Below are 12500 nucleotides of genomic sequence, written 5' to 3'. Positions count from 1 at the left end.
GGGTCACGGGCCCAGTACCAGCTGGATGATGCAGATAGGCGAGTTGTATTGCTGATGGTGGCGCCAAGCGTTATGATGATGCGTCACACATGGCAGTTTAAGAAATAATATCAATTATGTTTTTTTTAATGGGATTGCAGGATTGCAAATAGTTATTAAAAAAATCCTAGATACTGATTATTCAATTAATTTAGATTGTAATAATCCGATTTTCGTGGAGGGAAGTTGATTTATTCGCCCTGCTAATTACCAGATTGGGACCGCAATAAGTTGAATAGGGTTAATAGGGGTCAGTAAAATGTCCCGATGAGCTACATCTACTTAACTCAATGACCTTCGGGGCCCTGATGGCTATTATGTGTGTGTGTTTGTGTGTGTTTGTGTGTGACCTGCAGGAGGGAGCAGTCTCTGGACAAGAAGTACCCCGGCGTCTTCCAGAAGCACCACAGCTCCAGACAGAGCGGCTCGTCCAACTCCATGGAGAAGCTGATGAAGAAGCGCAACGTCCCCCAGAAACTGCCCATACACAGCAAGAGGTGTGTGTCGATTTAATTCAATTCTTTGAGCATGGGGAATAAACATGAAAGATTATTCAGCAGTTTCAAAAAGGAAACAATGGAAAAAATGTCAAAGCCGATGAAGTGGTTTAAAGTACGGTATATATTTCAGGGATGAGTATTATTCTGTACAATAATAACAACAATAATAATATGATATAACAATAAAATAACAACATTATATCATAAAAATAAAGCAAGAATAAAGCAGATATATCTTTACGTCTTTCTCTTTCTCGTGCTTCCTCCATGTTGCACAACATCAAAGTGATGTGATATTCACCGATGCACCTGCCTCCGTCCCACAGGCCGGACCTGCTCAAGTCCGAGGTGATCCTGCCCAAGCTGGACTCCTCCATGACCCAGGTCACCATCCCCACCAAGGGCTCCACCTCGCCCGGCCGCTCGCGCCGCGCCAAGCCCCGCTACCGCAAGGCGGGCAAGGGCAGCAGCGGCGACCTGGCCCAGCTCAAGGCCACGCTGTCCTCCTCCCTGGGGCTGGTCTCCGCCGCCGCCACCACCCCCACCTCCACCTCCAGCTCCACCTCGGTGCCCAGCAGCAAGCAGCACCTGGACCCCAGCGCCGCCCTGCGCGGCCTGCAGCACGACCTGCTGCTCAAGAAGATGTCCTCCTCCAGCCCCGACCTCATCTCCTCCACGCTGGAGGTCGACGGTCGCGGCGGCGGCGGCGGCGGGAAAACGGGCGTGGGCCTGGAGAGAGGGGGGAGCCAGAGCGCCTCGGCCGGCCTGGGAGGGGGAGGGGACGGGGGAGGAGGGGAGGGAGGGGAAGACGGGAGGAGGGCGAGCCCGGGGGGCCGCCCGGGCGACGGGGGCAGAAGGGGAGGAGCCGAGGAGCGGGCGGAGACGCCCCCGCCGCGCAGCAACACGCCCAGCGAGGACGCGGCGTCCGTCCCCTTCTCCAGCAGCCCCGACTCCCCCTGCGGGAGGGGGGCGGCGGCCGGGCCGGTGACCACGGCCAGCCGGGGGTCCTCGGCCATGGGGAACCCCCGTCCGCCCCCCCACCACCACCACCACCACGACGGGGAGGAGAAGGAGGAGGTGACGGCGGGGATCATGCGCTCGCCCCGGAGTCAGAGGCTCACGCCGTCGGCGCTGCTGTACCGGGCGGCTGTCACCCGCAGTCAGGTGGGCTTAAACAGAACTGTACCCCCACAGAGCTTCAATATGTAGAGTTAAACAGAACTGTACCCCCACAGAGCTTCAATATGTAGAGTTAAAACAGAACTGTACCCCCACAGAGCTTCAATATGTAGAGTTAAAACAGAACTGTACCCCCACAGAGCTTCAATATATAGAGTTAAACAGAACTGTACCCCCACAGAGCTTCAATATGTAGAGTTAAAACAGAACTGTACCCCCACAGAGCTTCAATATGTAGAGTTAAACAGAACTGTACCCCCACAGAGCTTCAATATGTAGAGTTAAAACAGAACTGTACCCCCACAGAGCTTCAATATGTAGAGTTAAAACAGAACTGTACCCCCACAGAGCTTCAATATGTAGAGTTAAAACAGAACTGTACCCCCACAGAGCTTCAATATGTAGAGTTAAACAGAACTGTACCCCCACAGAGCTTCAATATGTAGAGTTAAACAGAACTGTACCCCCACAGAGCTTCAATATGTAGAGTTAAAACAGAACTGTACCCCCACAGAGCTTCAATATGTAGAGTTAAAACAGAACTGTACCCCCACAGAGCTTCAATATGTAGAGTTAAACAGAACTGTACCCTCACAGACCTTCAATATGTAGAGTTAAACAGAACTGTACCCTCACAGAGCTTCAATATGTAGAGTTAAAATAGAACTGTACCCTCACAGACCTTCAATATATAGAGTTAAAACAGATTTATATACTCATACAGCTCCATTATATATTTAGTTATCCTATTACTTCTATAGAACAATATTCTCATAGAGCTTCATTGCATACATAGTGACAAGACCTATATTATTTATGGTTTATTATGTTCACAATTCTGCGTTGCTCTTTGGACTCCAGGTAATAGAGATTATATTTAAAGGGTTTGGTTCTTAGAACATTTTGTGAATAGTCCCATTCTCCTCGATGCACCAAAACAATGTACTGGTTTTGTTCAGAATCTGAATCACAAATAGATGGAAGGATGTTTTTTGACTGAGAGCCAATTAAATACACCAGACACTTCTAATTGTCCGACGTGTCTGATGGACTTTAAGTGTCATCAGCATCGCATTGTGCCACAGAAGGTCGAGTGGCCGGTCAAGCAGGATGTGCATGCTGAATGATTGAAAAAGCTTTCCACTTCAACATGGCTGATCTAAATTCACAGAGACGTGGATTGTCCTCAGAAGAGGAGGAGGGAGAAGTGGACAGCGAAGTGGAGTTGCCACGGAGACGGTGAGGGTTTGCTAAATGCTTCAACATACACTGGAACTAACTATTGTCGGTACCAAGCTCTATGTCTGCCAATTTACTCTCTCCATTTGGTGGACAAAAACATCATTACCTTGCCTTGAACATTTACTAACCCCCAAATAAAAGCAGCACTTTCAAGAGAAGCATGTTATAATGAGATATAAATGCATTGTTCATGACTACCTGATGGCTCTTATATTGTGATTTATTAATATTTTAAGATTAAACAATTATATTCATGAATATTCTAAGAAACCTAATTTCTTTCATGTATTTTCCTATGACCTATTGTTCCTATGATAGGAAACAAGTTCACCAGTTGTGATGACATGTAGAAAGAGGTTTTGTGCCTACCAGATACAATACTGCGATTCTTCCTGAAGCCTAAAGCACACAGACCACAAATTTCACTTCATATTTTTCACACAACCCAAAAAACCAACCTAATCGTGTTGTTTTAACGCAGCACCGCGCAGGGAGCCACTGACATAGCGATAAGCAACGCCGTGTTCCTGCGCTCGCTTCTGTTTCATACCCCAAAAAGCACCCCAAACATACTGTCACGGCACACGGTCAAACCATCCGGATATTGGTGGGAAGAGAAGCCCCCGGTTCACCGTGCTCTCCTCGCTCCCCCAGGCGTCCGGTGAGCATGACCAAGTGCCAGTCGCTGTCCACCTTCAGCTCGGAGAACCTGTCGGTGTCGGACGGCGAGGAGGAGGGCAACACCACGGACCACTCCCACAGCGGCACGCCCGACGTGGTCAGCACCAACACGGACGAGCGGCTGGACGACAAGAGCGATGACCTGCTCTCCCAGGGCTCCGAGATCCCCGCCGACCCGCAGCAGCTGGCCTCCGACGGGCTGTCTGAGAAGGAGGCGGCCCTGCAGCAGGTGAAGACCCAGCTCACCACCGACCACAACAGCTACCAGGTAGGGGGGGCGGAGGGGGGGCCGGGGAGGGCGACGTTTATGGATGGGTGGATGACTAGATAAGGATGGATGAGTAAACGATGGATGGATGAATAGATAAGGATGGATGAGTTAATAGATGGATGGGTGGATGACTAGATAAGGATGGATGAGTTAAAAGATGGATGGATGAATAGATAAGGATGGATGAGTTAATAGATGGATGGATGGGTGGATGAATTGATAAGGATGGATGAGTTAATAGATGGATGGATGGGTGGATGAAGAGATAAGGATGGATAGATAGATAGAAAGATGGATGGATACAGACAGAAAGATGCAAAATCGATCTCACACTGCCAATAAGGATTGTGTGCAAACAGGACTGTAGTTAAAAAAGTATTCAGTATGACCAAACCATGTGAACCGGCATACACAATGTGAAAGCAACACTGCGCTCCTCTGTCTCCCGGCATGCTAATGAAAGGGTCACTGTGATGTGATTGTGCAGCAGGTTCTCTACGACGACTCAGACTGTGACAGCACAGAGCTGGACCACTCAGGCAGCGCAGAGCCCGGCTGCCCCCCCGCTCAATGGTGAACAGACCCCTACCCCCCCCCCCCCCCCCAACCCACCACCACCGTCCGTCAAAACACCACCAACCCCATCCCAGCGGAGCCCGTCCGAACCTCGGGCTACCTGGCCACAGAACCGATGACGAGGACCCTCTACCACGTGGAAAACACACAGGGTTTACTTGAGGTCACAGAGGGGCGGCTCTCCACAGCCAACAACAAGGTACCAAACTGGACTCCTGAGGCGGGTGTATAGATGTACGGGTCGTGGTACTGGACAAGCAGAACAAAAATCCAATGCAAAAGGACAAATGACTGAATAGGACTGCATCCATCACTGTAGACCCCCGCAGGGAGGAGATAACATTTTGTCGTAGGTAGCAGCAGGCCCCCTCTCGCACACGCACACGCACACACACACACACACACACACACACACACACACACACAAACTGTCTCCCTCTCTCTCAACATGGCAGAAATGCAACTTTGAAATCACCTTTCTGGTAAGGGCCTCCCCGAGTCAACCCGGTTTCCATATTCAGCGATTGGCTAATTTGTTAACGCCGAAAGCATTGTCATGTGATTTCACGCAATGTTGTATTTTTTGGACATATTTATCGTTGTTTACAATTCCGATTGGGCAGGTAACTGTGTGTTTATGGCCCTCACATTGCTGCTTGAAGTTCAGTTAAATTATTACTGTTTTTGTAGAGACACAGTGTCATATAGGATTTTTACCAAAAACATTATGCACTGAGTTATTCATTTGTCATTAGTTTACAATTTATTTATTCCATACTCACTAAATATTTCAATGTTTACATTTGTTGTTGGACGTTATACTTTATTTATATTTGCATATCAGGGATTATTTTGTCATTTTCTACAGTCTGTGTTTTAATATCAGTGTAAATATTTTACATTGTAAAATGAACAAATTTTTTTAAATATAAGAATAATTTAATGGTGCTGATGTTTTTAATTAGAAGGCGCTAATGTACATGAAGGTAAGAGTGTGATTCTAGAGCAGAGCTTCTGTTCGTGTGTGGACGTCCACTGGATCAACTAGACTGGAAACGCTTTTTACAGATGAGCAATATGTATTCTCTGTGCTATTTCCTTTAAAAGGTCGACGCAAAGTGATATCAGACTGACTTGTGGTGGTATTGCAGTGCGACTGTATAAAAAAAAAAAAAGGCAATACCTCTTTCCCAACCTCACCTTGTACATCGACATGTACATATGACAAAAGCATGCTTGTAGACAAAGAATATGGGTTGCATATCATGTATTTATGACTTCACCTATTGTAATTTATCTTTTTAACTCTTGTGAAAAAAACGTCGACCAAACAAAACCGAACAAATTACAGTTCATTAAAAGTGAACTTTTCAACTACATATTAAAAGATTTGTGAAAGCTAACAAATGAGGTCTGGAGCCAATACTATCTTAAACGTCAACTTCTACACAACTCTTAAAATGGACAGCTATGGGATTGAAAGCTGATCATTTGAATTGGGATTCCTAGAATGTTAATACTATATATGCATCTTGCTTCCTGTAAATCCAATATAACCATCATGGTTTTGAAAGATCCAATCGATCTTTTACAAAAATTGGCAACCATAGGTTTGTTTTATAGACTCTGCAAATATGTAAAACACTGACTTTGAATGTTCAATTGTATTGTTTTATCCTCCTGAACGATGTTAACACAGGTTGATGTGCCCAATGAGGCTCTATACAAAATCACAAATTTCCTTTAGTTTTTTGTAAATTCATATTAAAAATGACCTATAATCCTTTAAATGAACATAGACTTTGACTCAATCTTAATTTACAAATATTATTGGTGAAATACAACTCAAATTGAAGACTCAAATGTGATGAAGTCCCCTCCCCATACTCACACCAGCATATTATTCGGAAAAAGTTTGCAATTGACAATCTGCATGGGCTCATTCAGACCAAACATGAACTCAGATGTCTCCTGTGTCCTTCAATGCGCAGACTTGTTGCCAACTACTCAATCCGACTTCAGTTCAAACCCCAATTCAAAGCTGAGCAGCCGAATGACTTGGCACTATCCCTAAATAAGCTAGATAATGGCAGCTTCTATACTGTAGTACTTTCATCTTGAACTTCTGGTTCTGTCCCTCAACCAAAACCAATTCTCGAACAAAATACAATATTGCCAAAAAGCAAAAATACTGCCCTCTAGTGTCTGTATGTTAGAGGTACTTGTATGTTCCGTTTATGCCGATTTGAACCAAGTTGTAATATTTTTTTTAGTACTGCATTGTGTATTGTAATTGTGTACAAAAAATATATTTAAGAGAACAGTTTAAAATAAAAGTTCACTCAAAACGCAGACTGTGTGAACGTTTTGAATTTATTTCATCAGCAACTAACAAAAAAAAATCTCACAGCATTTCCATTTTTTTTTTCTGCCATCTTCTTTTTTTAAACATTGTTGGGGCACCCAGGTCTACAGTCTCAAAAACGTGCACAGAAGGTGTTTCTTTCCTGCAAATAATGAAAATAAAAATCTTGACTCGAGCAAAGCAAAGAGCAGGAACCCAGCGTCAAACCGCCCCCGCAACACCCGTCTACTTCCAGAGCTCAGTGACCCGCTTCAGAGCAGCCTCGCATTCGTAGAGCAACCGTTGCTTCAGGAGTTATTAATCCACTTTGGTAGTTAAAAAAAATATTTCCTCCATTTTTAAAACAAATATTCCAACTTTTTTTTTTGTCGTATATATATATTTATATATCAGTCTCTACAAAAAGAAGCAAAGACCACTCTGCTTTTCTCGTCCACCGTAGACAAACCCTGGCCCACACCAACCCCACCCCGTCCCGGCAACGAATGAACATACAGGGGCCACTGGGCCGACGACACAAGGTGGGACAAACAGGAATGACAGAACGAGGAAAATAAAAATAAATGATAGAAGCGACATGCACAGTACGACATGAATGAAAATCTGCAGGATTGCAATCCCAAAGTGTTGCGATCAATACTTCTAACCCAATGTTTGTCTGTGACCGTGCAAGCTACATACTCCTCTAGGGTGACAAATGTGACATGGTGGTGGTTTGGGGACTGTAAAATGTCTCTTAATCCATGTGTGTGTTAAGACATTTCAGAAACAGTTCAAAAGGTTAGGCCATTGTAAAAGACTGAGGTAAAAAATAAAAATAAATAAAAGGGATAAAGAAATATTAAAAGCCACTATTCTTATTTTTGATACTTTTTTATTTTTCCATTTTTTGGTCATTTCCTTTTATAAGGGAAAAAAAACAAAAAGAACAATTCTGGCTGTACAGCACTTAACTCTTATGCCTATTCAGAGTTGCCCAACTCTACTCTTATGGTGGCAAAGACAGAAAGGAGGGAGGGGAACAGAAGAAAATAAGGGGGAAGAAAACAAAAATAAACTAAATCCTTAAAACCTCCAAAATGGACTCCAAAATGCGAATTTAAAAACCAAATATTTTCTTTCGACTAAAAAAAACAAAAATAAATAAACACACCAGATCAAATGAATGGCAGATGACGTGTTTCAAACCAAGGGAGAGGCAGGGTAATACATAAGTTTATAAGTTGGATATTTGCATTGACTGGTAGCCATCGGTGTATGTGTGCGTGTATACGTTTCTATACACGTGGAGCTAGTGCAGATGCAGTGTCTTCAATTGGCTGCCAGTCCTGTGGCCTCGGAGGAGAGCCTAGGGAAGGAGCGAGAAAGAGCACCAGAGAGAGAGAAAGAGAAAGAGAGAGAGAGAGAGAGAGAGTGAACAGAAGGACACAACAAACATATAGCAAGAAAGCAGGAGTGGGGGTGAGAATTAGGCATGCAAAACAACTCTAGGTACTATTTACATTATCATCATGTCTTACACTCCAGAAACATCATTTTGATTCAACTAAATTTAGAGTGGGACACTACATAAATCACGTTGCACTAAAGTGTGCATATTCACCATTATAACCAATTCACCAAAACAATGGTTCCTAGAAGGGCTGCAAAACTCCTTTGTAAAACCCTCTGGAGATTTTGCCTATAAACTATTCGAAAGGGGGGACATGAAAATCGATTCCTGAGGGTGGATTATTTTGGTAATAACAACCTGTATTTGAATAGTGGTTGTACACAGGTGCTGGGGAACATGACATCCAAATCCTACCGGCTGTTAAATCAGTCAGAAACCAAAAGGGAGGAGACATCTTAAGGGCGGTTCTTCCTGAGCAAAGCGTACAACAAATAAGGTCCGTGGAAACATACATTTAGGGGAACCCATCGTTCATGCTGATGTTCAAACTCCCTTCAAGACCTTACTGAGCAATCTTAATAAAATTAAGAGGGCACAAAGACAGAGCAGACTATTTACAACTAGGAACATGGCTGTTGCCATATTTTGGTGGCTTTAGTATATGTATTGTGTGCGCGTGCACGTGATGCTTTCATGTGAGTGCGACAAGGCAGTCGGATTCAAAAGCGATCAAAGCTTTGCAGGTAACTTTTAGTAGTAGAAGTAGCATTAGTAGTAGTAGTAGCCGCCGTAGTGCACGCATGTTGTTTCCACCGTTAGTACGGGGACAGCCTTCGCCTCTTGGACTTGGAGCCCAGCTCGGGGGCAATTTTAGGCTCGGGCGGGGCGCCACTCGTGGCCCCGCCCCCCACGTGGAGGGCCAGGAGGGGGAGGGGCTTGAGACTGAGCAAGCTGGACACACGCGCAGGAGAGCTAGGGGGCAGGGAGTCGTTGGAGGAGGAGGAGGAAGAGGAGGAGGTGGGAAGAGGGAGGGACGGCGGCCCGTGGGCCGACGAGGACGGAGGAATGGAGGCTGAGGGGGGCACCACACAGGAAGAGGAGGAAGAGGAGGAAGCAGCAGAGGAGGAGGAGGAGGAGGTGGTGGTGGTATTGGTGGTGGAGGAGGAAGGACACAGGCTGGTCGGTTCGGGGTTCAGGGAGGAGGAGGAGGAAGAGGAGGAGGAGGAGGAGGGAGGAGGTTTAGAGGACTCTACACTGTAGAGAGAAGAGACAAGCAGAAAAAGAGAGGGACACACAGTCGGGATGGGTTACAGGGTAGGCTGGTGCATGTTGGGGCTGAGGGGGGGTGGGGGGGGGAGGGGGGGTTGTATGGTGAGTGGATCCTCCAAAGGTAAAAATGGGGAGAAAAATAAAGCGGTAATTGGGGAATTACTTTCGTAAGAAGAAAAAGGGATGCGGAGGTAATTTGATGTTGGTTCAGAAGGCGGGCAAAACAATTATGTAACCGATAGCGAAATGTGCCAAGTGACCAAATTTGGCATCTGTAGGAAATACCAAATTTGTGGGAGCAATTCAAATGATCCAAAGCATATTAGATATTAGTGCATGCTTATAAGTAAGCAGGTTGGCCTTTATGTTGGATGCATGGAAACACTTTCCTTCCCAATTTCTCTACACAGCAACAGCTTGTAATCTGAAGGTCCTGATAAAAACTATTGACCCCGGAAGGGCAAAAAAGTGCAGAAGGCCCCCCTCTCCATTCTTAACCCCCTGAACTCCAAAGGCGAGCCACGGGCTAGCCGTGTCAGAGGGCGCCTGGGATCTGTGTTTACCTGGCGTTGATGAGGTACTCGGCCAGGCTGATGCTGGCGGGAGAGCCCGTGATGGTCACCTGGCGGTCGGACGAGCCGTCAACCGGATTGGCAATCTTGATCTGAGCGCCCGACATCTGCCGGATCTCATTGATCTTGGAGCCCTGGCGGCCAATGATGCATCCGATCAGCTGTGGCGAGCGGGAGACGAGAGAGTCAAGAACGGAGTGTGCGTTCGACATGCACGCGGAGGGGTCTTTGTACAGCGCTAAAGCCGATGCTATCCCATCGGGGTTTCTGATAGGGCTCCAGAGAAAACTCTTAATCAACGAGACGCTAAAAAGCAGCTCCAAAGCCGAAACGCAAGTCCCCTTTACTAGTATAAAACTTGCGTAATACTAAACACAGTGCCTGCCAAGTTTACGGTCGAGGTGACTCTTGAATACCCTCGAGGTGATTGACTCATCCAGGCTCTAAATAAAAGCACTCATAAGTCACTCATCCAATGCCCTTACATCATTTGGAATGGTCATCTCGTGGGAACTTGTTTGGGCAGAAGCATCCATGCCTGAAAGAGAATACGACAACACAAATAGTACCCAAGGACAATACATTTCCAAGAACATACATCGTCTCAGTTTCAATGGCATGTTCAAAGCATCAACAAATGTACTATTCAGGAATATAATCCAAAACCAAATTCATATGCACTTCAAAATGTTCTTTAAGGGCAGTATTGTGTCATTGGAAAAATATTAAGTATTCATACTGTTAATGAATTTATGTATTCAAATATAGAAGACCTCGAATTAGTTTAAATGTGAACTTATAGCTGGGGAATATCGGCTTGAAGAGCAAAGCTTGAGAGGCTTTGAAACCCCCACACTTCACAGGTGTACCACATCCACAATAATGGGGGTGGAAAAAGTGAAAGTCAACTGAGATCTTCTAGAACCTACCGGTGAATCCCTGGTTGCTGGGGGCGATGGGGAAGGGGCTCTGCTGCATGGCCAGCTGGTGTAACTTGGTGAGCTGTGGGGATATAGCAGCAGAGGAAGACTGTGAGAGGATAGAGCAGGGACACAGAGAGACACAGAGAGGGGGGAGAACAAAGAAAGGAAAAAATCAGACAACAAGAGTCCAGTCAGTATAAGAGGGCCGAGAAAATAGACAATCGCAGGAAATGAGATCCCACGGACATTCTGGCGCATTAGTGCCTGAATCAGAAAACGCTGCATACATGACTGTCAATTTGTCTTGCGTTTGCACTCGTCTCAAGGGTATCCAATAGTTATTCTAGGACTTTGTGACTTGCTCCCGTTTGTTTAACTCTTTGCAATGGGTCACAACTCCCAAGGCAGTGTCCAAAAACTACAAGGCCCACTGAACACCTCAGCATGTGGATCCTAACCGGCTGTGAAGTGACCGGGCATTACATAACTATTTGAGCAGATTACAGTCGTGGAGAAGTCCGACTGTCGCTGTTAACCAGCCCAAACTACGGGATCAGGTTCCATTTCCATATTCACAACTGGAATGGGGGCAGACTCTGACTGGCTACAAAGCTTGATTGGGAGGCACATGTTTGAATCCCTAAGCAAGGCACACTACAAGATAACGCGTTATCACTGCCAGGCAGAGTGACCTGCTGAATTCAGCTCAGACCAATGCCGAGATCTAGAATATCATATATCAGTATTCAGGGACAAATTGGGATAGAACGTTGGGACGCTGGCTCTAGATGGAGCACTACGGTAGCTTGCATCTAGCAGAAGAGGGAGATTTAAAGAGGTGGGTTCAGCAGCCAGCTTCTAGACAAGTTAGCCAAAAAGTAGAAATAGAAATCTAGAGAATCTAGAGAAACAGGAAAACCAAGTGGAAAAATGCTTGAAAAATAGAAATAGAACGCAATAAATGACAGATAAGGAACAAGAACAAAAGAGGGAGGATTGTTACATGTGAATGAGTGGAAAGCTTCGACTAACAAGAATAAAACCAAACTTCAACTTTAAAAGCCATTGACGCATGCAAGGATTCGCGTAAGGAAACAAGGCTGCAGTCATACCAGTATTGACTGGCCACTGCATATTGCACCAGTTTTGAAAGGTTTACAATTGCATTCCTAATTAGATAGGTTTGTTGAGAAATTATCAAATGGCCTACTTCTAAGCATATTTACCCCAAAATCCTGCAAAGATGAACGACATTTGAATTCCAGTTACCATTTCTGGTTTGACTACAGCGTCAATGGTTGCAATGCACACACACGCAGACAGGGCAGGTGCTTTTTGAAGTGCAGATTAATTGGAGATGATTATTTTACGATTAATAAGGGTTTAAGGTCATGCAGAAGTCTATGACACTTACATCTGGCTGTGGAATCGCATGCTGTCCTTGTACAGCATACGCCTGAAACAAACGAGAACAAACGTTCATGCCTTAC

At 45.3% G+C, this 12500-nt stretch overlaps 2 protein-coding genes across 5 annotated transcripts in view; one reads left to right on the top strand and one right to left on the bottom strand.

Annotated features, from left to right (window-relative positions):
- LOC115557284 (mitogen-activated protein kinase kinase kinase 12) overlaps positions 1 to 6282 on the top strand; it is a 22613-nt gene extending 16331 nt beyond the window's left edge. For 2 of the 4 annotated variants that reach the window (XM_030374981.1, XM_030374979.1), the window contains exons 10-14: positions 396 to 536; positions 866 to 1703; positions 2890 to 2957; positions 3615 to 3909; positions 4403 to 6282. In XM_030374981.1, coding sequence (XP_030230841.1) covers positions 396 to 536; positions 866 to 1703; positions 2890 to 2957; positions 3615 to 3909; positions 4403 to 4489 — 1429 coding nt within the window. In that variant the 3' untranslated portion in view covers positions 4490 to 6282. Of the gene's footprint in view, positions 1 to 395; positions 537 to 865; positions 1704 to 2889; positions 2958 to 3614; positions 3910 to 4399 lie in introns of all 4 variants that reach the window. The other 2 variants (XM_030374980.1, XM_030374978.1) reach the window with 1 other exon arrangement.
- Positions 6283 to 6843: 561 nt separating this feature from the next.
- Positions 6844 to 12500, bottom strand: part of LOC115557155 (poly(rC)-binding protein 2) — a 10281-nt gene continuing 4624 nt past the window's right edge. Inside the window, exons 10-14 of the mRNA XM_030374762.1 lie at positions 12425 to 12466; positions 11017 to 11116; positions 10573 to 10625; positions 10079 to 10248; positions 6844 to 8201 (exon numbers count right to left, since the gene is read on the bottom strand). Of these exons, the coding sequence (XP_030230622.1) occupies positions 8165 to 8201; positions 10079 to 10248; positions 10573 to 10625; positions 11017 to 11116; positions 12425 to 12466 (402 nt within the window). The 3' untranslated portion in view covers positions 6844 to 8164. The remainder of the gene's footprint in view (positions 8202 to 10078; positions 10249 to 10572; positions 10626 to 11016; positions 11117 to 12424; positions 12467 to 12500) is intronic.

The sequence above is a fragment of the Gadus morhua genome, chromosome 13 (assembly GCF_902167405.1).
Source record: "Gadus morhua chromosome 13, gadMor3.0, whole genome shotgun sequence".
Taxonomy (NCBI): Eukaryota; Metazoa; Chordata; class Actinopteri; order Gadiformes; family Gadidae; genus Gadus; species Gadus morhua.
Note: the sequence above shows the minus strand (reverse complement) of the source record. Positions and strands in the feature narration are given on the sequence as shown.